Below are 27,410 nucleotides of genomic sequence, written 5' to 3' on the forward strand. Positions count from 1 at the left end.
AGTTGTGAAATGAGACATGAACAAATGTATGATATTAATTATTCATGAGATTTCAGAGCCACACGGGATAACAGACATTGTTTTAGCTGGATGGAAACTGCTCTATCCAATTAGCCTTGCTTACCATATGCTCCTGTGACAAATGAAAATGTAGCGGCATTGTCTGGTGTAATGTACAAAGAAATTCAATTTGACCGTGTAAAAATTGAGATTGAGGTGACAGACGACATAACAATTGTGTTTGAAAGGAAGAAATAGTTAACCTCTGCTTATGAAGTTCAAAACAGACATTTCATTGTATATTTATGGTCGATTTATTAGTGTAATGACATGACTCTACAGCAATTTCATCAAGGTACTATTTAACTAGTTTAAAAGCATGGCGGAAAACTTTGATAGTGAATGTCACACACCTGATACGTCAAACAGCTAATCTACTCACACAACAATGGAGCATATTGAAGCAATTTCTGATAACTTAAAGCTGTACCAAATACACCTGGGAATATTTTGTTTTGTTTTAATGCATGCTTAATGTTCCGGAAGATCTGATTTTTAGAATATGCTTTAAAAAATGAAAAGAAAATCAATTTTAATGTGACATAAAAAGAAACAAATTGAGATGCAATGTGAATAAAGTGACATTAAATAAATAGATCATACATAGCTACTTCTCTTTAGATGTTTTAATCATTTTTGTACGCAAGTGAAATAGGTGAATAATAGTCAAGATACAAGCACAACATAAGCAAAGCAAAAGAGCAAATAATTTAAGCCACTACAATGTCTAAAGCTGATGCACACAAAGTCTTCACACAGATGAACTGATCCATCCGATATAAGCCGTGTTTAGCATTTAGAGGACATTCATTTTCACATTCACAGATCGTCAATCTAAAAACTAGCACACTACCAGAAGTTTCACAAGTACATGCAGTGAGTTGCAAATTCTGGGTCAAAGACATCCGTACTGATGATACTGCTGAAGAAGCAGAGAAGGAGTGTTAAAGTTCACGAAATTCACATATCACACCCTACAAACGGCGGGTTCATTTTCTACTGCTAATTTGTGTTGAAAAATAAAATTACTCCTGGGGTAAAAAGACGTGCCAGCCAGCGTACGCCAGCCATCTCTCTTCCTCTCTTCCTCGTCATCCAGGTCAGGACAGGGGCGTCACTGCTCTGGCACAGATGTGTCGTCTCTTTCTACTGCCCCCGATCCTCCTGTCTCTAAAAACAGAAACAGGCAAGGCCTAGTTAAAACACTGCAGAGCCGGGGGAAAAAATGCTTTTATATACGCTCTGTTATTTAAAGGCTCTAATGCAGTGTTTCTCAAACTTTTTCATACCAAGGACCACTTAACCAATAAAAAAACACTCGCGGACCACCTAACTCCACAAATATTCAAAAACACATCGTTTTTTACAAATCGCCTGGAATTTGTACAAACAAGTGGCAACATGTGTGATGAAGGTGTTTATCTGGGCTATATCATGCAATCAAAAGTTAAACTTAAGCTCACTCCATTGCGGAGATATTCCCGCGAGAGTGCGGAAAACTCAAATTAATTAATTTATTTCAAATGTGAAATTGTACCATTATACTCACGGACCACTAGGCGGCGCTCACGGACCACCAGTGGTCCGCGGACCACACTTTGAGAAGCACTGCTCTAATGCATAACCACAGACTGTAAGGTTACTTGTGGGTGGATATATTTTAAAAGCACACTTGAAGAAAACTTCAAGTTGCTTGGAGGTTTTTCAAAACGAGAAATCTATTTGTAGAATTCATTTCTAAGTTTTGAGTATTTTGCAATGCTGATAACTTGGCCGACATATTTGAAAAGCTCAAGGCTCAGTTCTGTTGTGAAGGGGGTCTTCCCCAATGGGAGGCAATGCATGGTTTCGGTCCGACAGGTCCATTAATTCTGCCTGGCGCTATGATTCATATACTGTACCTAGAGCACCTGGCGCTATAAATACATCTCTAACTGGGTTAGGGAGAATCATTGACGAGAATCTCTTGTGTCAGCCACGTCCTCAAAGAAAATGGTGCTTTGTCTTATAGGCAAAGAGGACATTTTTAGGGCTAAAAACGTCGTCTTACTTCTCAAAAGATCTGGTAAACATGTTACTTTAGTGGATATCTGAAGAAAGTGTGCTCTGATTGAAATTATACTATGATGATGATTTTTTTAGAGATAAAAAGAAAGCCTAAAATCTTATCTTAGTGCAATCTCTGCTGGTGTTGAAACAGTTAACACACTCAGACGAGGACAGCAACACATCATCAACTGAATTCTGAAAGCATTTTCATGTCCATGTATAACTAGGAAAACCTGTTTACCATTGTGAGGATGTAACTTGTTATATTTCACGTGAACCGAACTCTGACAAACATCTTTTCTCTGTAGTGATCTAACAGCTCGCCTTCAAGCCGGTTCATTTATAACCCTCTTTAACAGAATCTTTAATTGAGAGATTCAATCATCTATTGCTGGAGACTATATGGGTAATTAAATGAGTCACTCTGTTATATATTTCATTAATCACACTTGGGGTAACCCTTAAGGGGCTTAATCATTTATAGCTTTTAAATGGTTTCTTCTCCAAGAGTGAATAATAGTTAATCAGTTCGTGCTCCTGCATTATGTGTTCGGCTGTGAGAAAAAGCTAGATTCCTGAAAATTCTTAAAATGCATCTCAGGTAAAATGCTCAACTATAACATGCACAACAACAAATCGTGTGAACTTATCCATCTTATGTATAATATTTGAACTCTAAGTCTATATTATATACTATCAAACAAGCAACTTATGCTTTCGCTTACCTTTCTTCACTTACTTTAGTTACAGCTCCTGATGGGAGCCTCTGTTACCATCCTTACAGTCACTAGCCATAATGCCCTCTTTAATGGCATTATGTGTCCTACTCTTACCCCTTGGTTCTACACCACTGACCTGTGTCCCCCTGGCTGCAGTTCAGCACATCCCCAGTGCTGCTCACCTCCTCCCCTTCCGCTTTGTCCTCCGGCTTCATCTTCTTACGGGTCATGTGCCCACGGAAGCCAGCCTGGATCTTGGCAGCAGCCCTGTTGGCCTCAGGGTCATCCAGGGGGATGTCCATGATGTCCTCCTCCTCGTGGGGCCGGCTGCAATCCTCCTGCAGAGAGGGACAGAAAGAAGTAGGCTATCACAGAAGGGGGGCCATATTAAATGATCGTATAAACATGTTGATTTTTCCTAGAATATTGGTGGATGAATCTAACACTCAACAGATTGCAATACCATATTTTGTTAACTGTACACGCCACGATGCTATCTTTTAGACAGCAAGTGAAGTGCGCTTGCTGCAGAGTGGCTCATCCTTATTACATGACTTTGACAGGGCTCTTAGGAGGTCGCTAAACAACTTTCCTTCCATTTTTCATAACCCTTCTGCGCTTGTGATGTAATACACTGATGTAGTAGTCAACCTATTTTGTATTCTTTGTACATACGCCGGCAGAAAAAGCTTTTTTTTGTTAAGGAACAATTATGACGTGAAAGTTTGCATCCTGATGATTGATTTATAACTTATTGTTCTAATTTAAATGAGATCATATGGTTAAAAAAGTGTTTTAGTCAAGAGAAAAACACCAAGTTTTCTGCAACCAAGGCGGAAATGGGACAATCCATCTAAAAATGCAGCTGTTAACACCAGCAGCATATTCAGTGACTGGAAATACAGCATCCACTGTCCCGAAGGAAACATGGAGTAGGCAGAAGAGAAACTCTGGCTTGTCATAAAGTGTCAGTGGAACAGCACCAAGGCTGTCAATAAGTTATGTAAACACCAATTGAAAATGTGTAGAGAACACATAAATGCTACACCCCTTGCTTTGAGGTATAGACACAGATTGACATTTCACACAAAACAAGCCCACTGTCATCCCACTGCCTTGGTAAAGCAATGCATCATGTCTCCAGTGAAACCCCTCCAGTGTAGGAGTGTGACCACCCACCTGTTCAGCCAGCATTCATTAGCCTCTCTGTCTGACTGCTCACTGAGCTGCCAGAATACAGTTGTTGTTGTTTTTTTTGCAGTGCTGGTGCACCGCAATTCGCTAGATAAACACCTCCTTAGATCTGACACAAATTGATTTGAAATATCCTGACACCAAATCTCATGTTATATTTTCCACATAAAAAAAAGGTTTAAAGCTGTGTACAATATATTATGTGGTCAATTTTCTTAAAAAAATATATCCTGTGTGTGAAATGGTTAACATAATATACTGCTTTTAATTGATCATATACTGTCTTTAACTCTAATTGAAGAAAGAAAAAACACACATGGCAGTATGCAGTTTAAGGACAGCCAAATACCTGTAAGTACCATCTGTAACCAACTGTATTACACAAATAACCAAACCGATGAGATTTTACAAATGAAAAAAAAAAAATTCTATTAAAAAGTTAATGTGGAGCTTCTACTTACATTGTGACAGTCCATGTTTGACTCTCAGAGACGACTTCAGTCTTCAGGTGAGCTGACCTAATATGACTTATATGCCTTGATTTTTCTATGTGGACCAAGCAAAGCTCTTTTTAAACGAGTCTCCGGTTTATAAAACAGATGCCTCACTGGCTCTTAGTAACAATCACTGTATGTTCAGTAACACCAGCTCATGCACAGAGTGAGAGAGGGACATACAGTCAGAGAGAGGGAAGAGAGAAAGAGGGAGGACGGGAGGGAGGGAAAAGAAAGACCTCCTACAAACATGACAGCATGTGTTCCATCCTTAAGTCCCATTAAGGCTGCTGACCTACTGTGTTCACATTACTGAGCACAGCCTAAATACTTAGAAAGAACAGTAAATGATACAGGCTAAATATGCGGACTACTTAAGCGATTTAAAGTTAAACAATTTGGAAAAAAGTAAAAGTGAAGAGCTATTACAGCCTGGATACGACAAAATAACTACCACATAAACTGAGCGTCATGCAAATTCACACGTTGCAGTGTTACAACATTAAACTCCACAAATAAAAACAGATGACCAACTTAGAAATACTATGTAAAAGCCAGATGGTCATTAAACAATAATCGCTGACTTTCAAATTTGACTAATATCGTGAAAATAAAACCGTGTAAGTATCTTGGACTGTTTTGCACTAAGAGGTGTTATACATTTATTAGAGGCAGAGTGAGCTAACAACCCTCTCCATCCCTCTGATCCCAGCTGGTACGGCCGCCCACGCTCCTCTGTCAGCCTCAGAGACAAGACGGAGAGGGAGAGGAACAGAAAACATCCATTTATCTGAGTTATATCTCATTAATGCTCTCCTGCTGGTTTTGTAACCATTCAAACAATATGTTCTCCTCACGCCTCATTTCACAAAGCTGTCTTGTTTATTCATCAATTCACTGTTAATTTAAAGGAACAACCACCAATGTGTAATTATGTTCACTGCAATAAATCATCGTTAATCTACTCGTATTAAAAGAAACACCACAGTATTTATTCTCCTAAAATGATAAAAGTATAGGATGTTGGGACTTGTAAACAGTGACTTAAATGCATATACATTGAAGTAAAAGGACTATATATTCAACTGAGATGATATCACTGTATATAATGTACATGTTTGTGGTAGGTGAAACTGGAAATACTTCTGCCACTAAACAGGATCATACAGAATAGCATTGTTCTGTATGTAGAAAAACAGAAACTGCTGTTTTTACTGTTTAATCAAAGGCGGCTATTAAAGGTAGATTACTGATACAGATGGTGCCTAGCAACTATCAGCATCACCATCTCCTATTAAATCCATGACGACACTAACAGAGTGCAGGATGGTGAGGGGTTACCATGGTAACACTCTTAGTAGACCTTCCTATACTCCCCTCGCTGTGCATTTGGAGCCTCGTTGGTCCAGACAAATCAGACAGGGCCAAGAACTGTGACAGCAGTAAAACATATTAAAGGGCCTTAATTCACAAAGGAAATTGTCCAGTCGCTCTTTAATGATGACGGATCACTGAATCAAGATTCAATCTGTGGGAGCTGTGGTAGCTCTGAGAGTAGAGTGGATCTGGCACTAACAACGCCACATTACAGTTTTATGAGCATGCAGCAAAGCAATGGCCCAGAACAGCTTCTGTAAAACACACTCAAATAAACAAAGACACCGATGTTTGGCCGAAAACCAAAGCTACCCTTTCTGCATAATTCAATTAACATGATTTTCATTGTGACCCTTGAGATTCAATTTAAAGTTTAAACCACCATCTAGAAAATGAACTATTTTGGGGATATGTTCAATCACCCAACCCTGGAGAGTCCAAGGGGGAAAAAACGAGGGCCACTGTAGATCAGACCCGTCCTTGAAGGGTTTATTTATATATAGGCTACCTGAAACAGGAATGGGAGCAGAGCAGACTAAAGACACCTCAATCTGAAACTGTGCGAACATCTATCCTCATCCTGCTGATATAATTGGAGGAGATGTGATGAGTTGCAGATGCCTGTTTCAAAATTCAAATCATACGAGTTATGGGCCTAAACATCAGGGCCATTTTCTCATTGCAAAACATGTTCATCTATAATGTTAAAGCACATAAAGATATGATGCATCACTCATGTATATATTCTGTATTAAGAAGAAGCTTTACCTTTTCACTGCTCTTGCCTTCAGGCTCTGTGGAGTCCTTTTCAGAAGCAGGTGGCACTTCGTCTTCTGCAGCTGGCAGATCAGCACTTGGAGTGGGGCTGCTGATGCCCTCTTCACACAATGTGTCCCTCTTCCCTTGTATTTCAGAATCAACTTCTTCTTCTTCTAAAAGTCCCATTACATCTGGACCTTTCTCCGTTGATGTGACCTCTGTTTCCCCCACAGTATCCTGTAGCTGTGAGTCTACAGGTGTTCTCCGACTCTCCTCCTTCTCCTCTGGTAGATGTGTACTTGCCTCTAAAGTTTCCCTCTCGGCCTCTATTCCAGCAGTTGATATATTTTCCCGTGTAGCTTGTGATGAGTGATTTCCCGCTCCACCAGCATTTGTTTCTTGAATCTCCCCGTCTCCATAACCTTCTGCAAGTCCGTCCTCTTTTTTGCCTCCACCCGTGTCTGTTGTCTCGTCCTCAGCGTCGTTTGAATTTTCATCTTTTTCACAACCCTCATTCTGGTGAAATTCACCTTCACTTATCCCTCCTGCTTTCTCATTAATATCTTCATTTTCATGATCCATTTCATTCTCTGAGTTCTCTTCATCGATGGTGGGCTGATGTGATGAGCTGATAGTTTTAACACCTTCGTGCTTACCATCAACACCACTATTATTTAAATCAGAATCATTTGTGTCTACCTTCTTGCTCATTATATCAGATTCCCTGTGCTGTCTTTCCATTTCCTCCCCTTCACACTTTATTTCCTCTACAACTCCCATCATTGCAGGTTCACTGTGGTCTTGTGTTTGAGATATATTTTGCTCTGTTTCCACTGCAGTTACCTCTTTGCACTCTTCCTCCAGTTGCATTTCTAAAAACGTAGTCTGTAAGACATCTACTGAGCTGTCTCCTGGCTGTTTCTCCTCAACCTCTTTAATCTGCTGACCCTCTGGAACATCTTCAAAGTTGACCTCAACCAAAGAATCCTCATTTGTTATAGCATTACTGACAGAAACTCCCTCTATGTGAGTTAAACTTTCATGTATAACACCAGACGAAGACTCAGATGATGAAGCTACCTCTTCTGTTTTTTCAACTTGGTCTTCTTCTTGCTGATTGTATTCTAGGGTTTCAGAGTGAGACAATAATGATTGTACTGTATTCTCCTCAGGTTGGGGTCTTGAGCTTTCCTCATCATTTTCAGCAGTGGCTCCTTCCATTGTTCTCTCTGTTCCTCCAAGCTCTGTAGCACACACATCCACATCAGCTAGCCCAGAATATGAAAATACTCCCACTGGTTCTTCTGCGTCAGAATTAAGATCTCCTTCCGGATCTATAATCTCCATATCTACAACAGAATTATTTTGTTCATTATCTCCACGTTCTTTTTCCGGTTCTAACTCCTGGGAACACACATTTGAAATTGCTTTCAATGACAACAAGTCGGTGGGCTCTAACTCAGACTGAGTATTATCTTGGTCTTGAACAGAGATGCTATCTTTTCCATTAGCTGCCCTGCCAACTTGATCGAATGTAGTTATTGTTTGGTCTTTCTCCTCCTCGGTCCCACTCAGATCATCCGGCTGTAGGTCTGTAGCTGGGAGCACGTTTACTGATTGCTCCTCTGAGAGTCCTTCTGCCATTGAAATAACATTTTTCTCTGTAATATCCAGTTTTTCTTCATATTCTTCCGTACTTTCACTTGAATCAACCTCTTCAGAGACAGTAGGATGTGTTGTGGAAACATTAGAGACTCCTTCTGTATGGCTTGATTCATCTTCAGTTTGGGATTCATAGGATTTTTCTCTAAAAAGTATCAATCAAAATGAAAGACTGAAGGTGAAATATTGGAAAAACTGGAAAATAGTGATGTAGCCTAGGTAATCCTTCCTCAAAACAAAAATCAAAATGCCTGATTGACTGTCTTCCTGCAGCTGGTGGCCGCTTATCTTTCAGTCCTGACCTTTCTTCTCACCCTCGACACTTTAAACCTGGAAGAACTTGAGCTGACATTTCGTGCTGGTTCAATTAATTCTCAAGGAATTATCATAAACTAATCTATTTTCATAAACAAATCCAAATGTAGGATTATGATTTCAAACATTTAAAAACATTCATTAGGTTGGACAAAGCAGGTTGTTGGTTTGCGTTTTCCTTTCCTTTCCACAATTTCCCTTTTTGCAGTATTGATTTGATTTAATTTTAATTCCTAATTTTCTAATAAGGACAACAAACTAGCAACCATATTCAGAAAAAAACTCACACAAAAACTCAAGATGTAACGATTAAAAATGAAAAATATATTATTTGTTTCTCCGCTGTCACTTTCTATTCTTTCCCTCATGTGCATCCTCTCCCTCTCCTGTTGATCCGCCTGCCAGTTAGAGCGTATAAGCAGACACTCACTTGGAAATGGTCATCTTTGCTGAAGGCTCTTTTTCAGGACTAGGCTGTTGGGAAAACGAAAAACAAAATAAAGGTGTCATGATGAATAAAATGAGACAACAGAGGAAATATTTTATAGGGATGGTATGGCAGTGACTTTGAGTTAGTACCCCAGTAGCCTTGAATGCATGGTTGTTGTAGAATCTATCTTCCAGTTTAGCAGCCCACTCAGCTGGGTCGATGCCACTATCTACAAGCAAACACATGATCAATTATTCCTTTTATATTCATTCATTAATGTGATGTTCATTTGATAGGAAAGAAATATAATATACATTGAAAATTGCATATCAATTATCCAATGCACTTTATCTCAACATTTATAGTCACTGCCTATGTGAACTTGCACTAATTGTATTGTTTTCTTCATTTGTTTTATGTATTGTTTAATTTTTTAGTAACCTGTTACCCACGTTTATTCTATTCTACACTGTAGCTGTGTATATGGCGTTAAAGTCTTTACATCTGGAATCTAATGTTTGCTTCTATATTTGGCCTTTAAAATAACAAACACAAAATTACACAGCTAAACTATGATGTATATTTTGTGGATTACAGTAGTACCAATTGTAAAGTTGCAGTTACCTTCTCTTTGTGTGAGTAGAGTATCGAAGTACTGTGCAGCATATTTAGGGATGTCTTCGGGCTGATCTCGCAGGACTTCTCTGGCCAGCCCCTCCAAGATGGTGCTGAATCCTCGCGGGACCCGCAGGTGCGTGTTGGAGAAAGGTACTGACATGTTTTAGCATTCAGAGGGGAAGATAACTCCTATATCAACTTGGGAAGACCTACAAGAGAAGTTAAAGTTGTTGTCAGTAATTCGTCTTCCTTCCTGGTGCTCAGCGTAGAAGACAAGAGAAGCTAGCTAACACTGGCAACTTTCCCCACATTACAAGCTAACGTTCAAAGTAAGCTAAATAGTGCTAGATATTCGTCACCATATCGTCACTCACACCACCTGAGTTGCAAAATGTCAAAGCGTTAGTCAAAGGTTCACCTGTTAACTGAAACGACATGCACTACGTATCCACCTTTACTATATCAATGTTTTGTCTATAAACAGTTAGCTACTGGTGTGTTTTGTTTATAGTTGTTTCTAGGCAACTGTTGTTCCTACGGACACTGACGAGGCTCAAATGGCCAACAAAATAGACCACGCACGCACATGTTGTTTTCGTTAAACTCATGTTTAATACAGTTGATTTGATTGAAAAGCTTTATTGGACATAAAGCATTTTTTACAGATATTTAACACGTGGAAAAAAACGATATAATAAGAACAAATTGAGAAGCATTGCATATGAAGCGTATAAAAATATCAAAAAGAAGACGTGTGTTTTTCTTCTCCCTCTTCTTTTTGGAGAAGCGACCCCAGTCAGGCATATGTGATGACTGCATATTCAGAGTTGGTGCTCATCTTGCGGCTGACCTCCCTTGGCTGAGGGACATGCAGTCTGTCGGCTGAACGCGAGGCCTGCAGGTGAGACCTTGGTTCATCTCCCCACCACTGTAGATAGAGCAGAGAGATTGATTTAGCATGTTGTTGGGAATAGCAAACCATCCCAAGTAGGCTCTAACAATATAATTGATACAGATCGATACAACTGGTTGTGTTATGTGGTGTATGCACAAGTGAAAGTTACACATTTAGTCAATGCAAACCCACTTGCTTTACTGCAAACAATGTGTTATTGCAATCTGCACACATGAACATCAATAATATAATTAAAGGTAACTAGCTTGGTACAATTTTAATAATACAAACATTCAGTGGCCTGTTTATAGTAACACCTAGATAACTAAAATAATACTAAACACCGTTGTAATAAATTACACCTTTTTTATGCACGTTGTAATCAGTTTTTGGAGAGGTGTTTATTAGTTTATGGTCCTTTCATTGGGTTATACTGAGAGTTGTTACTGATATTCAGTCAATGCAAGTTGACATAAATACCTAATACACAGGAACAGACTGTAGCTTTATTAATACCATTCAGTATTTAAACAATCAATATACACTTAAGACGTTTTAAATTGGGATCAGAGTAGATGAAGTGAGATAAATGAGCAGACTCTACATGTCTTTGTTTTTTTGGCAACCCAATGTGATTGATGCCTACTACGCACAGTAAATCCTTATTTTCCCTTATCATTTTCTGTCTATAAAGCATAGCCAGTAACTGCTCATACATTTAAGGTGATGTACAACATTTATTCATTGTAACAGCATTAAACTATAAAAGAGAACCATCAGATAAGCATTATTAGTAGTGGTGCACGATAATTATCGGTCCGATATTATGAATTATAACGTCATCCCGATAAACCCGATACCAGTATTAATAGCCCCGATAATATACAATATATTTTTGGGTAAAAAAAAAAGAAAAAAATACTGCGGTGTGGGTGGATTTGGATGAGGGGCGCTTGTTTTTCACTCGGCTCCTCCCGTTTTGCCAGTACTGTGGTATTAGTGGTTTAGGAAGAGGGGAGTTTTTCACAAATTCAGCGCTCCCTAACTATTTCAGAGTTAGATAGTTCGCTTGCTATTTGTATTAACAAATGCAATGCAGAAGTTCCACGAGGAGGGAAAAAGGCAACGAGCTATAATACTTCCAACCTGATTAGTCACCTGAAACATCGCCATCGCTACGATGGTGTGTTAAAAGCGTATGAAGACGCCTGCGCTGCTAAACCAGCGGCGAATCCAAAGCCAGCTGCAAAGGCATCGGGGCTTTTACCTATCGACGAGGCTTTTGAAAAAGGCAAGAACACTTTATTTGGGAAAATCAATATGGTCACTTTGAAGAGTCAAAACTGTTCTTGGTTTTGTTTTGTTCATAGTAGTAATGCTCATGTCATTTGCTCACTACTAGTCTTTTTTTTTTACCACCAGGTGTGCAAAAACTACAGGTACATTTAATATATATTATATTATTATCGGTTATCGGTATCGGTATCGGTCTTGAGAAGCAGGAAGTTATCGGTATCGGTATCGGTTTCAAAAACCCAATATCGTGCATCCCTAATTATTAGGCTTTAGATTCATGTACAAGATTTACCGGTGCAGAGTTGGACTTGCTAATAAAACAGAGGAGAACAAGTTGTCTTAAAAATGAACTTTTCAGTAAGATAAAAAATGACAAGCATCATGAAGTCTCATTCCTCACCTCTTGTTGATCGCCAGGGGTCAAGTAGCCAACCTGAGTGAGCTCTGGTGTACTGACACCTCGGACAGCGATCGTTATGTCAGCATATGGGACCTCGGTGTCGCTCTCATTATCTTGGCCAAATAAATAATGAAATATATCAGTCAGTATTTGTAATGCAGACATTAATGTTGTCACATGAGTGGTGCTAATAATGATCCAGAAATCGTCTTACCTGGTGTGGGAATCCTTAAAGTCACTCTTTCACTTTTTGTTGACACTGTCCCTGTGAAATGTGACAGGTATGAATGGCAGGACTGCATTGAGACATTCAAATCTTTGTATTTAATAGATATAAAAGGTTACCCTTCACTGGCGAAGAGACAGCGTGAAGAGGAAGTGGTGAGCTTTAACAGAAACAAATACTAAATTAACTTGAAGAATTGAGCAATATCATATAAAGATATTTTCTTATATATTTATTTTATTTATTGAAACACAATCCAAATAGTCATTCTAAAATGTTACTCACCCTGACCTGGACCCAACAGGCTCCCCTGGAATGTGTGACATTATGAAAACGATGATAAAGACATAGATAATTATTTGGACATTTTAACTTTTTAAAAATCATGTATGTTGATAGTTTAATCATTTTCAATCACCTTTATCAGTCCAGCACTGTCTGTTCCGGTTCAGACACAGGAAAATGGCCAAAGCTGCAAGCACCGTGGCCACAGCAACGGTTACTATAGCTAACACCTTAATTCCAGCAAATTCCCCCAGCAAACCTTGAAAAATAATTGAATTATCTTGGAATGAGTGAATGTTGCTTTTAAGTTTCACACGCAGATGTACTTATTTACATAAAATACAGAATTTATATCCATCTAAAGTGCCTTCTTACCTCCACTTGAATCATTTTGCTCAGCAGGATTAGAGGCTAAGAAATGTAAAAAAATGATATACATAAATTAATGAAAGGTATAATAATATTGTAAAAATATTTAAGAATACATTTTAATTAAAAGAAAATCCTCACCATTTCTAGTTGCAGTCTTTGGAGTAACTATCCCGATTTGGACACTTGTTTTAGCTGAAAAAGAAAAAGTCTTAAAAAACCCAGTTTTTTTTCTTGTTGTAAATAGTTGTTTTAAACAAAAAAAAATTCAACAACAAGATATATCTTATGTTGATTTTCATAAATAACCTTTAATTTGCAGAACAACGATGCCCGCTATGTTTTGTGGAACTTGAGGGTCATCTGCATGCTGTGTGTAGCAAATGTACTTCTTATTGTGATCTTTAGTAGACAAAATTGACAGATGAAGGGACGTTGTGCACAAACTGCTTTTGCTGGTATTTCCAAGACAGTCGACAAAGGCACCGGATGTTGATTTGTTTGCTTTACTCCAACAGCCACGAACAAATCCAATGGAGCAATTGTATGTGCAGTTTAATGTTAGAGGGTCTCCCAACGCTACATCCACATATTCCAAAATTGACGTCAGATTAATACAGCTTGTAAAATCTGCAGAAAAAGAACATTTGATCACTGTTACACACAACACAAACAACATATTAACATTATATTAATACCATACTAACAATCTATAATTTTTGTGTTGCATTTAACACACATGAAAGTGTAGTCCAATGACAAAAAGTAGGCCTATAAATACCTTGTGTCACCAAAAAAACGAGCAAAGCGAAGTGGATTGAGATCGTCATTGTTGTTCTGATTCCTGCTGCCTCAAAACATACAATCAAATATCTTGTGTGCCCGTAGTTTGGTTATGCAAGCATCTGTAGAAACTGCTGAAATAACCGCACATGTTTTCTAACCCTTGCTTAAGGAAACAGGAAGTGGTAAACAACAGAATTCAGAGCTGTGTAAAAATAATCTATATTTGTCCATCTATTGCACCTGACTTCCTGCAAAGAAAACTAAATATTGTTCTCAAACATATTAATACATACATTTGAACCACTAGCATTTTAAATAACAACATTTATCTTTTGTATTCATAGTACAAAGCATAATATTTGCACCTGGTTTGAAAAAACGCACAGATATTGTTTGTGGTAATCTGTAGATGCACCATTGCAGCTCACTCTGTGCTCAAACAAAGGATGTGCCTGGCACTCATTTCATTGAATAATTTATTTTCCAACTCTCACACATCGAAGCAAAAGGGGGTCTTCTTGGATAAAGCTTTCATTGTTGCGTGTAGATCCATCAGATTTGTCATGTCTGTTTCATATTTTCTTCTCATTAAAACCTTTAAATGAATTACTGAAGTAACATCCATAATTTAAGTGTTCCCCAAACAGAAACATATCTAGGTTAGCGTTTGTACATACTCATGCATTATGAAATGGAAAGATACAGTTACTGAACATCATTGCACACCATTATCAGCTAGGGCAATCACATGGGACTCACATTTCGTGCTCTTGTTTCACTTTCAGTGACTGAGGGACTCTCACTTTCATGCCTTTAAACAGTCAGTCATGAAAGCTCAGACCAAACAGCCTTGAATGAAAATACAAAAATGAAGCAGTGTGGACTTGATTAGAGATACCATGATGATGTATTCATGGAAAGTAATGTTTTGTTTTTCAGTTTCATTTGTTTTTCTGGAACAGACACAATCTGGACTCGCCTCAGGTAAGAGCAATGACTGTTTAAAGTACTTTTTTTTTGTAGATAGTCAAACATATGGACAAAGACAAACTTTAACATCCTTGCTGACATTAATTTATGTATTCAAGAATCATCTGAAGGGAGTGCAGACCTCCCCCTCGGTGAAGCGACAGACATGGATAGGTGTCCAGAGGGAAAATACTTCTCCAACGACCTCTGTTTGGAGTGTCCCTCTGGGCATTTGTAAGTCATCAACCATCTTTGATATTAATGGTATAATCTTAATGTGTAAACTATGAAAATAATACATAAATAATCGACAATAGCTCAATATAAAGACACATTATTTCTGCTCCTTTTGATGAGTCACATGTAAGAATTTGAAATAAGATAAAAAATAAATAAATGTGTTCATCAAATCAATACTAATACTACTTTTTGATTATAATAAATATATATCAATTCAACATTTTTTTTATATAGTTGTCCTGGCAATGTATCTGCACCTCAAAGATGTCCAGCAGGAACGTTCAACCTCTACATAGGGAAAAGCCGTATCAGTGACTGTAAGGTGAGAGACAGCTTTGGAAAACAAACCCATCATCATCATCATCATCATCATCATCATACAACAAGCTTTCTTTCTGCCATGCCCTCTTTTGAAAGCCATTGGTATGGCACATTTCATTTTATAGTCTTTATAACAATGATGCAGATTCATAGACCTTTTTCCCCAAAGTCATTTTGAAAAAGCAGGTGAAACTAATATATTGATGATGAACTGCAACTGGTCACAATGTCTGAAAAATGTTTATTCTAATTAAGCTACACATCTTTCCCTTCTTTTTGTACGTTTATACCTTAAATACCTTGACTATTGGCTTTGATGCTGTCTGCCAGGGAGAATTGTCCTCATTGTACTTACTTGAATCATTTCTGTATGTTTGCAGCCGTGTTTTCCAGGTCTGATCAGTTCAGAGGACCGAGTGGACTGTAGGCTGTGTCCTGCAGGTTTCTCATGTGATCCAGTCAATGGGACACTCTCTTTATGCCCCCCGGGACAACATTCTCCTGAAGGGGTCCTACAGTGTCTGACGTGCCCTGTAGATTCAGTCTGCACCTCTGGATTTCCAATTAGGGTAACTAATAAAGCAGACCATCTCAATAACAAATTCTCGTCCTAAAATGTGTGTACGTTTTAGTTTTCATGATAAATAGTTGATCGTTTGCCTAGAAATTTGAATTGATCTAAGTCGTCTGTTTTTCTCCTTCCTTCCTATTCACTTCCTATATGTGCCCATAGTGTTGGCCTGGCATGGAGCCGAATGTAGATCACACTGTATGTAATGACTGTCCCCCGGGCCTTTATTCCACTATATGCACTATCCAGTGCATTCAGTGTCCAGCAGGTAGTACAGTAACACATTAACATTATCTAATTTCAATAAAGTGTTTTATTTAAGATGAACAATCTTATCTTCTGACCTCTACCCGGCATAGGAAGTTACTGTCCAGATAGTGGGATGACACAGCCGCTCCCCTGTCCTCCTACTTGGTCTTCCACACACGGGCAGACTGAATGCCGTAGCTGTAATGATACGTCTTTGCTGTGTGGGGGAGCTGTGGCCCCCCGCTGGAACCAGCCAGTCCAAAGGTCCAGTCAAACGATCAGCTGTCGATCAGGAACATACAAAGATCTGAGGGAAGAGTTAGCATGTGTGATCTGTCCAGTAGGTTAGTGGTTGTCACTGCACACTGATATTTGCATTTCACCTCCTTCTGGAAGATGCCCTATATGTATACGTACATGTGTTTCATTCAAGGACATTATTGTGTGGGAGGTGTTGCTGTACCCTGTCCTGCTGGGACTTATGGCCCTAATGAAGGTCTGCAGAGGCTGAGAGACTGCACAATCTGTCCTGCAGGTAGAGTTTTGATTAATGGTGGCAAACCTTGTAAATGATTATACTTTTATGTTTCATGTGCAAAGACTATATTACGAGCAAAAATATTAGTATTGGTATGTATTTTATTGGTATATGATAAGATAACGATCCAGTTAAAACAAAACATTCTCATGAACGTGTCTATGAATACTTATCTCTAGGGTTTTACTGTCTGGAAGGCAGTTCATGGAGACCCACCTCCCAGTTCCTGTGCACACAGGGATATTACTGTGAGGAGGGCACCCTCACCCCTAATGGGTCACCTTGCCCTGCTGGTACAGCGGGAGAACAAATGGGTCAGACAAGTAGGGCAGCCTGCAAGAGATGTAGAGAAGGACGCTTCTGTCCTGCAGGTAAGTCTTAGCCCTGTTAGATTTCAAGCGGGCAACAAACAATGAAGTCATACAAAAAAAAAACTGTCTCTGTGTGCGTGCGTGTGTGTGTGTGTCGCAGGCTCGTCAGGTCCTGGCTTGCCCTGTGCTCGGGGGAGATACTGTCCTGCTGGCACCTTGGAAGAAGTGATTTGTCCTCGAGGCACCTTCACACCTCATCAAGGAGCCATAAGTACATTTATATAATGTATTATTACTGTTTTATTTTGTATTATACTTTATCTCTTTAATAATCTTGTAAGTACATTTTCATATTCACAGCAATTGGTTATTTATTTTTGGCTTAAGGCCCTGGCTTGCAATTTATTTATATAAGTGAATTATTTTATGGGAACTGCCCTACAGTCTATCAGCAGCTCAGCTTAAACTAATATGCTGCTATATCTATCATAGCAAACTCAGTGATTACATAACGATATAAGTGTTGTTTAGTCCCCATGATGAACAGGGATATATGGATGAGAAATTTCAACAGATGGATGCCAAGGGTGCAAAGAGAAAGCGTCTTATATAGCATACCAAATTAAAAAACAACTGTCTGACCAGCTGGAGCTGTGAGACCAGTACGGAAAACGAATGGAGGATATGAAAGGAATTGATCAGTACAAATAATACATTCAAAAGAATCTTACTGGCATCCTAATAAAGTAGGCATCTTGTAACTATTGCCTCCAGGTGTGAAGGACTGTCTCAAATGCCCGGCGGGTTTTTACTGTCCTGAGGGGAGAAGCGACCCTGTACCCTGTCCACCAGGCTCCTTTAACCCCTTAGAGGGTCAGGATGAGTTGGATGATTGCAGGGAGTGCTACGCAGGGAAGGCCTGCACACAGGTAGCCCTGAAAGCCCCAGATGTGGACTGCATGCAAGGGTAAGTCACCTCTTCATTTTCAAGTAAAGGTTTTATTTCTGAACCATTTTATTCTTCACTGATAAGATAACATTTTGATACAGCATGTCTATTAGGAGTAAAACATTGTCTTATAATTAGGGCCGGGCCTCGATTAAAAAAATTAATCTAATTAATTAGAGGCTTTGTAATTAATTAATCGAAATTAATCGCATTTTTAATCACATATAAATATTTGACCTAAGAACAGTGAGAAGCAATTTTTTTCACATGGATTTTAGTATACCATTAGGTATCACACCGCAGTACTTTTCCCACAAAGGTTCATGAGAATTTAGTTCATGAGAACTCTTTGAACCTGGGGATTAGGCAAATGAAGCCGCTGACGTCACTTCTTCTTCTTTGGTTTTACTGGCAGGCCGCAAACCACTTCATGGCGTATACTACCGCCCAAAGTCCCCGGCCGGAAGTCCCCGGAGTTAGGGACTGGCTTCAGTAGAAGCTGCTGGGAGTCCCAGCAGCCTTCCGAGTAAATCGCCAGAACGCCGACACCTCCTCATCACCGCTCCCATGTTTTATTTTGTGTTGCCAGAAGTTAATCTCTCTGCGTTTCTGCGCTGGGCTAATGCTAATAATGCTAATGCGAGGATAATAAAATGGCGGCTTCACAAAACTTTTTGGGAGTTTTACGGGGCGTGGTTTGCAATCCACCCAGCCAATCAGAAATATAGCTTTTTTCTCACAAGAGAGCCGTACGAAGTCCCTGCTCTCTAGCAGCTCTCTGCTCTCTAGCAGGGACTTTCGTGGGGGTAAAAAGGTTCTCATGAACTAATTTTAGTACCGGCTCTTTTTGGTGTGAACGCGATAAAAGAGGCTAACGTCCACGCTAGCTTCCACGCTAGCTGCTATATGTTTTGCATTGAGGTGATACTTGAGGCTTGATGTGCTGCGGTGATATGCGAATTCCTTTTTGCATAATTTGCACACAACCGTGCTCTTATCGACGCTTCCATCCGTCCGTTTTTTAAAACAACATTTCCCACTGTTGTTCACTGTGGTTTGTTGTTGTCTGAAGTCATGAACTTTAGTTGGTGCTCCAGTATAATCGGTACGCCTGAAACTCATCCAGTGAGAAACGTTCCGCGGTGCAAAAATAAGTGCGATTAAAATGCGTTAATTTTTTTAACGCGTTAATTTTTGTGTAATTAATTAATCTTAATTAACGCGTTAAAGTCCCGGCCCTACTTATAATATATTGTTTTCTGTTATATTGCCTGTTATATTATCCTGCATTTGTTACCCTATTTTTAAGCTGACTTTGCCTGAATGTTTAAAGGTTTGTGTGTCCCCCTGGGTCTTCTCAACCCAACGCACCAACCAATGCCTGCCCACCTGGGACACTGAGCGATCGCACTGACCTCACTGACCGCTCACAGTGTCAGCAGTGCCTAGCTCGATATGCCTGTCTTAGAGGTGCCGTTTATTTTTCACACATTTACATGTTGAGTTTGTTTTTAGAAGTAGTGTTTAATATTTTTGTATTTGTAGTATCAGAAGATATGTTTAAGTCGCCTCTTTACTATACTTTAATTTTTGAAATGGGTCAATATGTAGATATAGCCCAATGTGTCCATTATACATAGCTATATTTGATTGTGTAAGTGTGGTTTGTTTTGTGTTTGCAAGTGTTTCCATCTAAATGCCTCATTGTTTTACACTTTATCAGGAACTGGTGGTATCCAGAGACCACCACTCTTCTGCTTTTCAGGGCATTATTGTCCACCTGGAACGATGTTCCCCACCCAGCACAAGTGTCCTGTGGGGACATGGAGCGGTCAGAGTGGACTGGAAGCTGAAAGTGAGTGCCGGCCATGCCCACAGGGCTGGTACTGTTTGGCTGGATCTGCAGCTCCGTCAGGGCGATGCAGCTCTGGACACTACTGTCCTGAAGGTACACCTGGTTGTGGCATAAATGATAGTATAGGTGGTATATATATTCATTAATACATGTGTTTACTGCTGAAGTTCAAAAAGTTATCTAATAAAAGTAAGACTACAGCTTATTATATGAAAATTTGAGCTGTTATGAGTCATTCATGCTGATATAAGTATTTCGATGATGCATCACTAGGGACTGCATATGGCACCCAGTTTCCTTGCCCTGCGGGGACCTACAGCATCCACATTGGAAACAGATACAGAGAAGATTGCCTGATATGTCCTGAAGGCTCATTCTGTCAAAAGGGCACCTCCAAACCTTCACCCTGCCCCATGTAAGCAGTCATTGTGTATTCTATCAGATGTGAGCATGATGATAAAACAAATCAGAATATCAACTCAAGGATAAATCTGATGTAATGAGTGAGATTAATTTATATACGTTGTCCTGATGTTTACCAGATCCACATTTCGCCATCTGAAAGGGGGTCGGAGGCAGGACGACTGCTCTGCTTGCCCTGCTGGCTATTTTTGTCCCCACTCAGCCACCGTCAACCCCAGAGTGTGTGGAGCTGGAAGCTACTCTGTAAGGCCCCATGATCCATAATGCAGTTCACTTTGACTGGCCAACTGTCAGAACCAGTGGAAACCAGAGCTGCTGTATTAGTATCGTCCTTCCATCAGCCAGTCTGATTGTCCTATTTTTAGATTAGCATTTTCCGCCCACAGAGATCAGCTTACATTACTCACCATGTATGTACATCCGTAAATGTCAGCAAGAGGAGTAGTCAAAGTTACATTTGTTATAGTTAATCTTTTGCTTTCATTTTTGAAGAAGTATAAGTGTGTTATTCCATCGTATTGCAAGTTCTATCCTCCTTCCCTTGTGTTTTCAGTCTTTATTTTGTGCTGTCCCTCCCCCATACTGGTTGATATCTTTAACTTCAACTCTCTGAATCGTCCTTCACGTTCTTTTGTGTGTAGGATGAGGGCTCTGTGGAGTGTTCTCCATGCCTGCAGGGCCACTACTGCAGTGATGAGACGACTAGTGAAGAAGCCATGTTAAGCGTCATGGTGTGCCCCCCAGGCTTTCTCTGCTCTCAGGGTTTAGCCCGAGACCCCCAGCGCTCAGCCACACTTTGTCCTCGAGGCTTCTTCTGCCCAGGAGGAGGCATTGTGAGTCAAAGAACGATGCATACAGAGAAATCACTTTTTTTTTGTTGTAATATGGCCCTCTTTTACAATGTCTTAATCGCTATACCTGCAAATCCCTCACAGGATCCCAACCCCATTCCCTGCACCAATGGTACCTATGGTGAGTCTCCTGGTCTGCGGGATGCTAGCGAATGTGCTCAGTGTCCGGAGGGGGAATACTGTTATTCCCAGGAGCCTCAGGAGCAGCCTATAACCCGGCCTGTAAGATACCAATAATACAGTACAGAACACATATCCTTTTACATTATTTTCTTCGGCTTAATTCATTTTGATAGAGATCATACATGACCATGTTATACAGTATATAAATGTTCATTGCATAAAGTCAAACTTTGTTTTAAGTGAAGATTGTACACCAAAGGAAATTAATCAAATATTTTTTTGCTGTATTTTTCAGACAGGCATTTGTCCTGATGGGCACTATTGCCCCAGAGGGACTGGTTACCCCCTCACTTACCCCTGTCAGGCTGGACAATATAGGAACAACACTCTTGGTCACAGTGGAGAGGCATGTGTTTTATGTCCATCCAGGCATTATTGCGACAGACCGGGAACTCACATGCCTGCAGTCTGCCCTCAGGTAAATCCAGCATTTTGTAAAACTGCTTTGCAGCATTCAGAAACAGACCTTGTCCTTATAATTCTTGGCACTGTGCATGTGAAACCAACTCTTTCTCTCTTTCTGTCACTCTATAACAGGGCTTTTACTGTCCGGAGGGCACTTCTGCTGCCGAACCTTGTCCTGAAGGAACCTACAGCTCGCGTTCAGCTCTCAGTAATGGGTCTAAGTGCTCCTCTTGTGCTGGAGGACAGTATTGCGCCAGTGTGGGACTCTCAGAGCCCTCGGGAAGCTGCAAAGAGCGCTTCTACTGTAGAGAAGGAGCCAAGTCTGCAGTATGAAGAAAATATTTCAAACATTTATTGAATAGAATCTGCTAGTCTTTAATGTTTTATTCTTGTTTTGATAAATTATAGGTCTGTGACTCATGTCACATTAAAACACTCAGTTAGGTGATGAAATTTGGATTAGGAAACATTATGTGTTATATGTATTATTTTGAATGGACTTTTTAGGTATTACATTAATTATCTACAGTTCATGTTAGCTTTTCTTTACATACCCTATTTCCAGACTCCTGCAGATGGGCCGACAGGAGGTTTGTGTCCAGTAGGAAGTTACTGTCCTCCGGCTTCGTCCTCTCCACTGCCCTGTCCATCTGGCACCTTCAGCAACAGCACTGGCCTCAGCAGACCTGAGGAGTGTGTCAGCTGTCTGCCAGGGTAATGCTACTAACACTTAATTACTGCACCTCCTCAAACTTTAATTGATCAGCTTATTTATTTAAGAGAACCATGTAAAAATGTAATCCTGTGTTGTTTTTGTCAATTATTTTCTCTCCCTGTCAGTTTCTATTGTTTAGGTTCCAACAACACCTCCCCTTCAGGTCCTTGTTTTCCTGGTTTCTACTGTACTGGTGGCTCAGCTTCCCCTGTTCAGAGTGAAGCAGAGGAAGGGTATTATACCTTGGAGAGGGCAGCGAGGCAACAGCCATGTCCTCTTGGCACTTATCAGCCGGTAGGAAATAATCCACACCGAATACCAAGTGCTGTTCTACTGAAAGTGTACAGTCAAATTTAGATAATGAGATAAAGCCATATTCAAGGTGATTCCCTTGTCTATAAATCCTTCACAGCGTCGAGGTGCACAGTCATGTGTGGAGTGTCAGGGAGGCAGACTGTGTAACCAGACAGCCTTGTCACGCCCACCAATGTGTCCCAAAGGACACTTCTGTCCTCCGGGGTATTCTGCTGCTCGACCCTGTCCTCCAGTCAGTAGTTTTAATGAGTGTACTTTTGCACTAAAGCTTCATTCAAATTCAGATGTTGTTAAATGATACTATCTTATATTCAGGGCTCTTACTCTGACCAGCCTGGTGGTGATGCTATGCACCACTGTCGGCCATGCGAGGCCGGATGGTTTTGCAGCCGAGCCGGACTCTCTGAGCCTCAGGGTCTCTGTGACCCGGGACACTACTGCACCTCTGGAGCCTCCACTGCCTCTCCTGTAAGATGTTACATAAAATGACTTTGATAGCTTGTCTTCAAGCAGGTTATCCAAAAAAGAACTGATGTTTCAGTAACAAATAAATACATAAAGTATACTATGTTCTATTGAGGACTTTATAACACTATATAGATATTCTCATGACACTCTCTTCTAGATATTAGGTGCCTCTTGCCATATACATTGGGGGGATAAATAATTCATACATTTACTTTCTACAGATAATGAAAATAATTTAAATGACTACAATGTTTTACTGTCATATTACCAAAATGTTTTTTTCATAGATATTATTCATATGTAGCAAGAATCCATGCTCTAAAGCTTTTCATATACTTTACCTTGTTGATCTTTGACAGAGCGAGGGAGCACTCTCATGAAAAACATGGGGTAATTAGAGAGGAAAATATGTCTTTACGTTGAATTTTCTTTTCTTCCAAGTTAAAACTGTGTTGCTAGCATGCTGACAGCTATTTATTTCCCACTCACTTTGAGCGTTCGGGCTTAAGTGTTTTCTGTCATTTTAATATAATTAGGAATTTAGAAGCATGTTGGAATTGGGCAAATAAATAATGTTTTACAGCAGTGTTTTTTGGGTAAGTTGCTAACAGTGTCTGGGAAATGAATGACAGCTTCCAAGACAAACTTCCCACAGATTTAACTTTTAAGTTCTAACTATTGCTGAGAGCCAAAATGACCAAACTTTGTCCTGATGATAACTCCGTTTTCCAGCAGGTGGCTTTGTTGTCTGGAGGAGTTTGTTCTGCAGGCTACATCTGTCCACGAGGGACCTCTTACTCGCAGCAGCACCCCTGCCCTGTAGGGACCTGGGGCAACACTGTGGGTGCCCAAAACATGTCCTCCTGCTGGCCCTGCCCTTCAGGACTCTACTGCAACAATACAGGACTCAGCAAGCCTTCAGGACTTTGTGATAAAGGCACAGGCATTAATTATCTGATTGAAAACATTGTATTCTGTTTTTAAACGGTTAAACAGTTGTTAAGTCCCGAATTACCCAGTAACTGAAACAGCTCTCTGTTTATAGGGTCAAATCCTTAATCCTAATGCTATTACCAAATGAATATAATCTGATAACTATCTAAACAGCTGGAGAGGAGATATGGCTAGCTTTTAGATTTAAAATGCTTTTTGTGAGTATCTACTGACCACTGTAAACTATAGTATTAATGGGTAGGTGAAGATGTCTGTCCTTTTTTTATTATTACTTGCGTCCCTAACACTTTTTTTGTATCTACTGATTTATAGGGTATTATTGTTCAGGAGGGGCTGTGTCTTCAATGCCCTCAGACAGTTTGACAGGGGACATTTGCCCAATTGGACACTACTGTCCCATGGGCTCAACTTCCCCTCTCCTCTGTCCTGATGGGACGTACTTCAACAGTACAGGTAGAGAAAATTCATTTTGTGAAACGGTTAGTCTACGAAAAATATAAAGTATAACACATTTAAATCATTAAGTTCTTGCTTTCTTGTTTTGGATGAAGGTGCAGAAGAGTGTGATGACTGCCTCTCAGGGACTTACTGTCTCTCAGGGGAAGGCGTCCAGCCCTGTCCAGCAGGACACTATTGTTTTGGTGGCAGTGTTGAGGGCATCCTGCCCTGCCCTCCTGGCACATACAGCCCTCAGTTTGGCCTCAGCCAAGTGGAGCAGTGCCTCATCTGTCCAGCAGGTGAGAGTGTTGTGTCATGGATGTCTTGATCGCTCTGAAAGACACTTGGAAGTCCTTCATTAAATGTTTAGCGAGCTGAATCCGGTTTTAATGTATCAACTCCTTAATATGCTAGATGTGCTGGAACTAATTGATTTAGATAAAAGGCAATAATAGAATGCTTTATCACATTTAAATGACTAGAGGAGGGATATTATTTTGTGATGTGATGAAATTAACAATCAAGACTTTGAGAACGTCGATGTCCTATTATTGCAGCAGTGTTTTTTTTAACTCTTCATGCTCTGCTTACAGGGTTTTACTGTGAGGACTGGGGTCTGTTTGAACCTACTGGACCCTGTCAAGCTGGTTACTACTGCATAGCAGGTACAATACATGCATCATTATAGCACAGTTATCACTTTTACCTAATTTAAAGGCCTTTATAATATACCACTGTGCTGCTTAAGTGAATTGGATGACTAAACTTGTGTTAAATTTGCAACTTAGGTGTGAACTTTCAGAACCCAGATGGTAACTTCAGCACAGGAGTGGGAGGAACCTGTCCAAAGGGGAAGTACTGTCCTGAGGGCACCAGTCTCCCCCTGCCCTGCACACCAGGTACTTACTCTAACAGGTTGGTGGACCTAAATATATTTTTTGTAATCATTTTTTAATTGTAACTATTGGAACAGAAAATATGTGGACATTTGAACATCAATGCAGCATTTACTCAAATAACATACATGTACAAGGAATGTTCAGTAAGGTGTAACAACAATATTACAGCCCCATAAAGAACCCACATATAATCTTCCGATAATGGATGCAGATGAATATACTTGCCCATCATATATACATACACAACATACCCACAGCTCACCTACAGCCCATAATAAATAAAATAATGTAGTTTGCATCAGCAGTAAAGGACATGAAATAATTGTTGACCCAAATATAAACACATGCACACTTGTAAACAGACACTCATTTGGTTCTGCCATGTAAATGTATGCATTCTGTGAATCTTTTGTCATCTGTCACACATGTATGGTTGCAGTCAGAGTTGGGAGTAACGCGTTACAAAGTTACAAAGTAACGCGTTACTGTAATCATATTACTTCCGTCGGTAACGGAGTTGTGTAACGCGTTACCTTTATAATTCAGCAATCACACTACAGTTACTAACATTGCCCCGACACGCATTACTTCGTTACTTTTATAAAATAATCACACTCACTGACAGACAAGAGGGGTTTCCGCCGCAGGTTTATATCGGTTTATATACATGTAGGCAGGGCCGCCCCTCCCTACAGGCCAATCACGCAGGCTGCATGGGGCCCCGCCTTGCGCAGGGGGCCCCGCCCAGAGGGCCTCAGCTGCTGTGCGCAGTTCTCCGCTCAGTTCTCCGCACATCCCCCGCGAGAGTGAGAGTGAGAGGTGACAAGGGGAGCACGTCTGTAACCCGACACCGTTGTAATGTATCGACATCTGACCAATCACGGCTTTGATACGGCCACTAGTGCAGGTAAAGAGATGTCGGTGAAAAGACAGTTTCAGTCCGGCGCAAAAAACAAAACATGAAGAAACTAGAGCATCACTCGAAGGTGGGTTATTGTATGAGTCAAATGTACAACTTGCGAATGTTGTATAAGTCAAATTGTCAATTGCCATATTAAAACATCAGCTGCAATTCACGACATGAAGAAGACAGTCTCTGCATAGCATATAGGCTAATGGAGATGCAGTTATTTCCAGCATTCTTAATTTACCATTCATTCAAGTATGTTATGCCTTTTATCTGCTAATGTACAGGAGGAAGAGTGATACACTGTCTGTCTAGTTGGCTTACATAACAGTTAAAGTTTACAGCCTAAAAAACATGGAGCATTTTTTCCCCTTTTATTCATTTTTATGTCAATTTGCACATTTCATGGTGATGCTCAGCCTCTCCCCTTAACTCCTAAGAGTCATCATCATGTCAACCACAACACAGATAAATACTGATAGAGATGTGTGTGGGTGTAGTTGTTGATACACTGCTGACAGAGGGAACTATAATACAGATTTCAAAAATATCAGTTTTTGAGCATGTCATAAGCATGTTTTGTCTTGACTATATTATAATAAAACAATATAGTATTTGTATTATTTAATTGATTATGATTATCATTATTAGTAGAAGTAGTTTATTTGCATTAATTATATTTTAATCTTTATGAGGCTAGTATTCACCTGTAAACGCATACTGAACGACATACATGCACATTTACCATTACCTCACTGTATAAAAAAGTAACTGTTGATAATAATAATAAACAGGAATTATATTTTCAAACATGTTTTCACTCCTGTCGGTGGGGGGGGGGCCTCATCTCACAATGTCGCTTGGGGCCCCAAGTTGGCAAGGGGCGGCCCTGCATGTAGGCCTATGTAATCTGCG

The 27,410-nt window shown here is 40.0% G+C and overlaps 3 protein-coding genes across 8 annotated transcripts in view; 1 reads left to right on the forward strand and 2 right to left on the reverse strand.

Annotated features, from left to right (window-relative positions):
- Positions 1-295: 295 nt before the first annotated feature.
- Positions 296-10,226, reverse strand: spa17 (sperm autoantigenic protein 17). Of its 6 annotated transcripts, none has more exons than XM_034225434.1 (7): positions 10,096-10,226; positions 9,684-9,886; positions 9,209-9,288; positions 9,060-9,103; positions 6,662-8,459; positions 3,011-3,166; positions 296-1,230 (listed from the first exon to the last, which is right to left on the reverse strand). In XM_034225434.1, the coding sequence occupies exons 2-7, from the start codon at positions 9,835-9,837 to the stop codon at positions 1,207-1,209; spliced, it is 2,256 nt and encodes a 751-aa protein (XP_034081325.1). In that variant the 5' UTR covers positions 9,838-9,886; positions 10,096-10,226; the 3' UTR covers positions 296-1,206. The 6 variants fall into 6 exon arrangements, with proteins under 6 accessions (XP_034081325.1, XP_034081323.1, XP_034081324.1 ...); XM_034225432.1 differs by having other exon boundaries at positions 2,965-3,166; XM_034225433.1 differs by lacking the exon at positions 10,096-10,226 and adding an exon at positions 10,054-10,069 and having other exon boundaries at positions 2,965-3,166.
- Positions 10,227-10,305: 79 nt separating this feature from the next.
- On the reverse strand, positions 10,306-14,057 carry LOC117552163. The gene is made up of 10 exons (XM_034225439.1): positions 13,930-14,057; positions 13,458-13,778; positions 13,290-13,343; positions 13,155-13,190; positions 12,913-13,038; positions 12,780-12,804; positions 12,614-12,654; positions 12,483-12,533; positions 12,269-12,381; positions 10,306-10,605 (listed from the first exon to the last, which is right to left on the reverse strand). The coding sequence occupies exons 1-10, from the start codon at positions 13,976-13,978 to the stop codon at positions 10,474-10,476; spliced, it is 948 nt and encodes a 315-aa protein (XP_034081330.1). The 5' UTR covers positions 13,979-14,057; the 3' UTR covers positions 10,306-10,473.
- LOC117552161 overlaps positions 11,782-27,410 on the forward strand; it is a 55,356-nt gene continuing 39,727 nt past the window's right edge. Inside the window, exons 1-28 of the mRNA XM_034225431.1 lie at positions 11,782-11,863; positions 14,874-14,918; positions 15,023-15,137; positions 15,378-15,465; positions 15,845-16,033; positions 16,198-16,303; positions 16,395-16,628; positions 16,718-16,819; positions 17,002-17,193; positions 17,294-17,404; positions 17,908-18,100; positions 19,416-19,552; positions 19,806-20,030; positions 20,211-20,352; positions 20,480-20,603; positions 21,002-21,193; positions 21,296-21,433; positions 21,630-21,812; positions 21,932-22,126; positions 22,365-22,513; positions 22,640-22,808; positions 22,927-23,061; positions 23,145-23,297; positions 24,030-24,234; positions 24,564-24,704; positions 24,803-24,988; positions 25,283-25,354; positions 25,478-25,604. Of these exons, the coding sequence (XP_034081322.1) occupies positions 15,070-15,137; positions 15,378-15,465; positions 15,845-16,033; positions 16,198-16,303; positions 16,395-16,628; positions 16,718-16,819; positions 17,002-17,193; positions 17,294-17,404; positions 17,908-18,100; positions 19,416-19,552; positions 19,806-20,030; positions 20,211-20,352; positions 20,480-20,603; positions 21,002-21,193; positions 21,296-21,433; positions 21,630-21,812; positions 21,932-22,126; positions 22,365-22,513; positions 22,640-22,808; positions 22,927-23,061; positions 23,145-23,297; positions 24,030-24,234; positions 24,564-24,704; positions 24,803-24,988; positions 25,283-25,354; positions 25,478-25,604 (3,956 nt within the window). The 5' untranslated portion in view covers positions 11,782-11,863; positions 14,874-14,918; positions 15,023-15,069. The remainder of the gene's footprint in view (positions 11,864-14,873; positions 14,919-15,022; positions 15,138-15,377; positions 15,466-15,844; positions 16,034-16,197; positions 16,304-16,394; positions 16,629-16,717; positions 16,820-17,001; positions 17,194-17,293; positions 17,405-17,907; positions 18,101-19,415; positions 19,553-19,805; positions 20,031-20,210; positions 20,353-20,479; positions 20,604-21,001; positions 21,194-21,295; positions 21,434-21,629; positions 21,813-21,931; positions 22,127-22,364; positions 22,514-22,639; positions 22,809-22,926; positions 23,062-23,144; positions 23,298-24,029; positions 24,235-24,563; positions 24,705-24,802; positions 24,989-25,282; positions 25,355-25,477; positions 25,605-27,410) is intronic.

Source organism: Gymnodraco acuticeps, unplaced genomic scaffold (assembly GCF_902827175.1).
Source record: "Gymnodraco acuticeps unplaced genomic scaffold, fGymAcu1.1, whole genome shotgun sequence".
Classification (NCBI taxonomy): Eukaryota; Metazoa; Chordata; class Actinopteri; order Perciformes; family Bathydraconidae; genus Gymnodraco; species Gymnodraco acuticeps.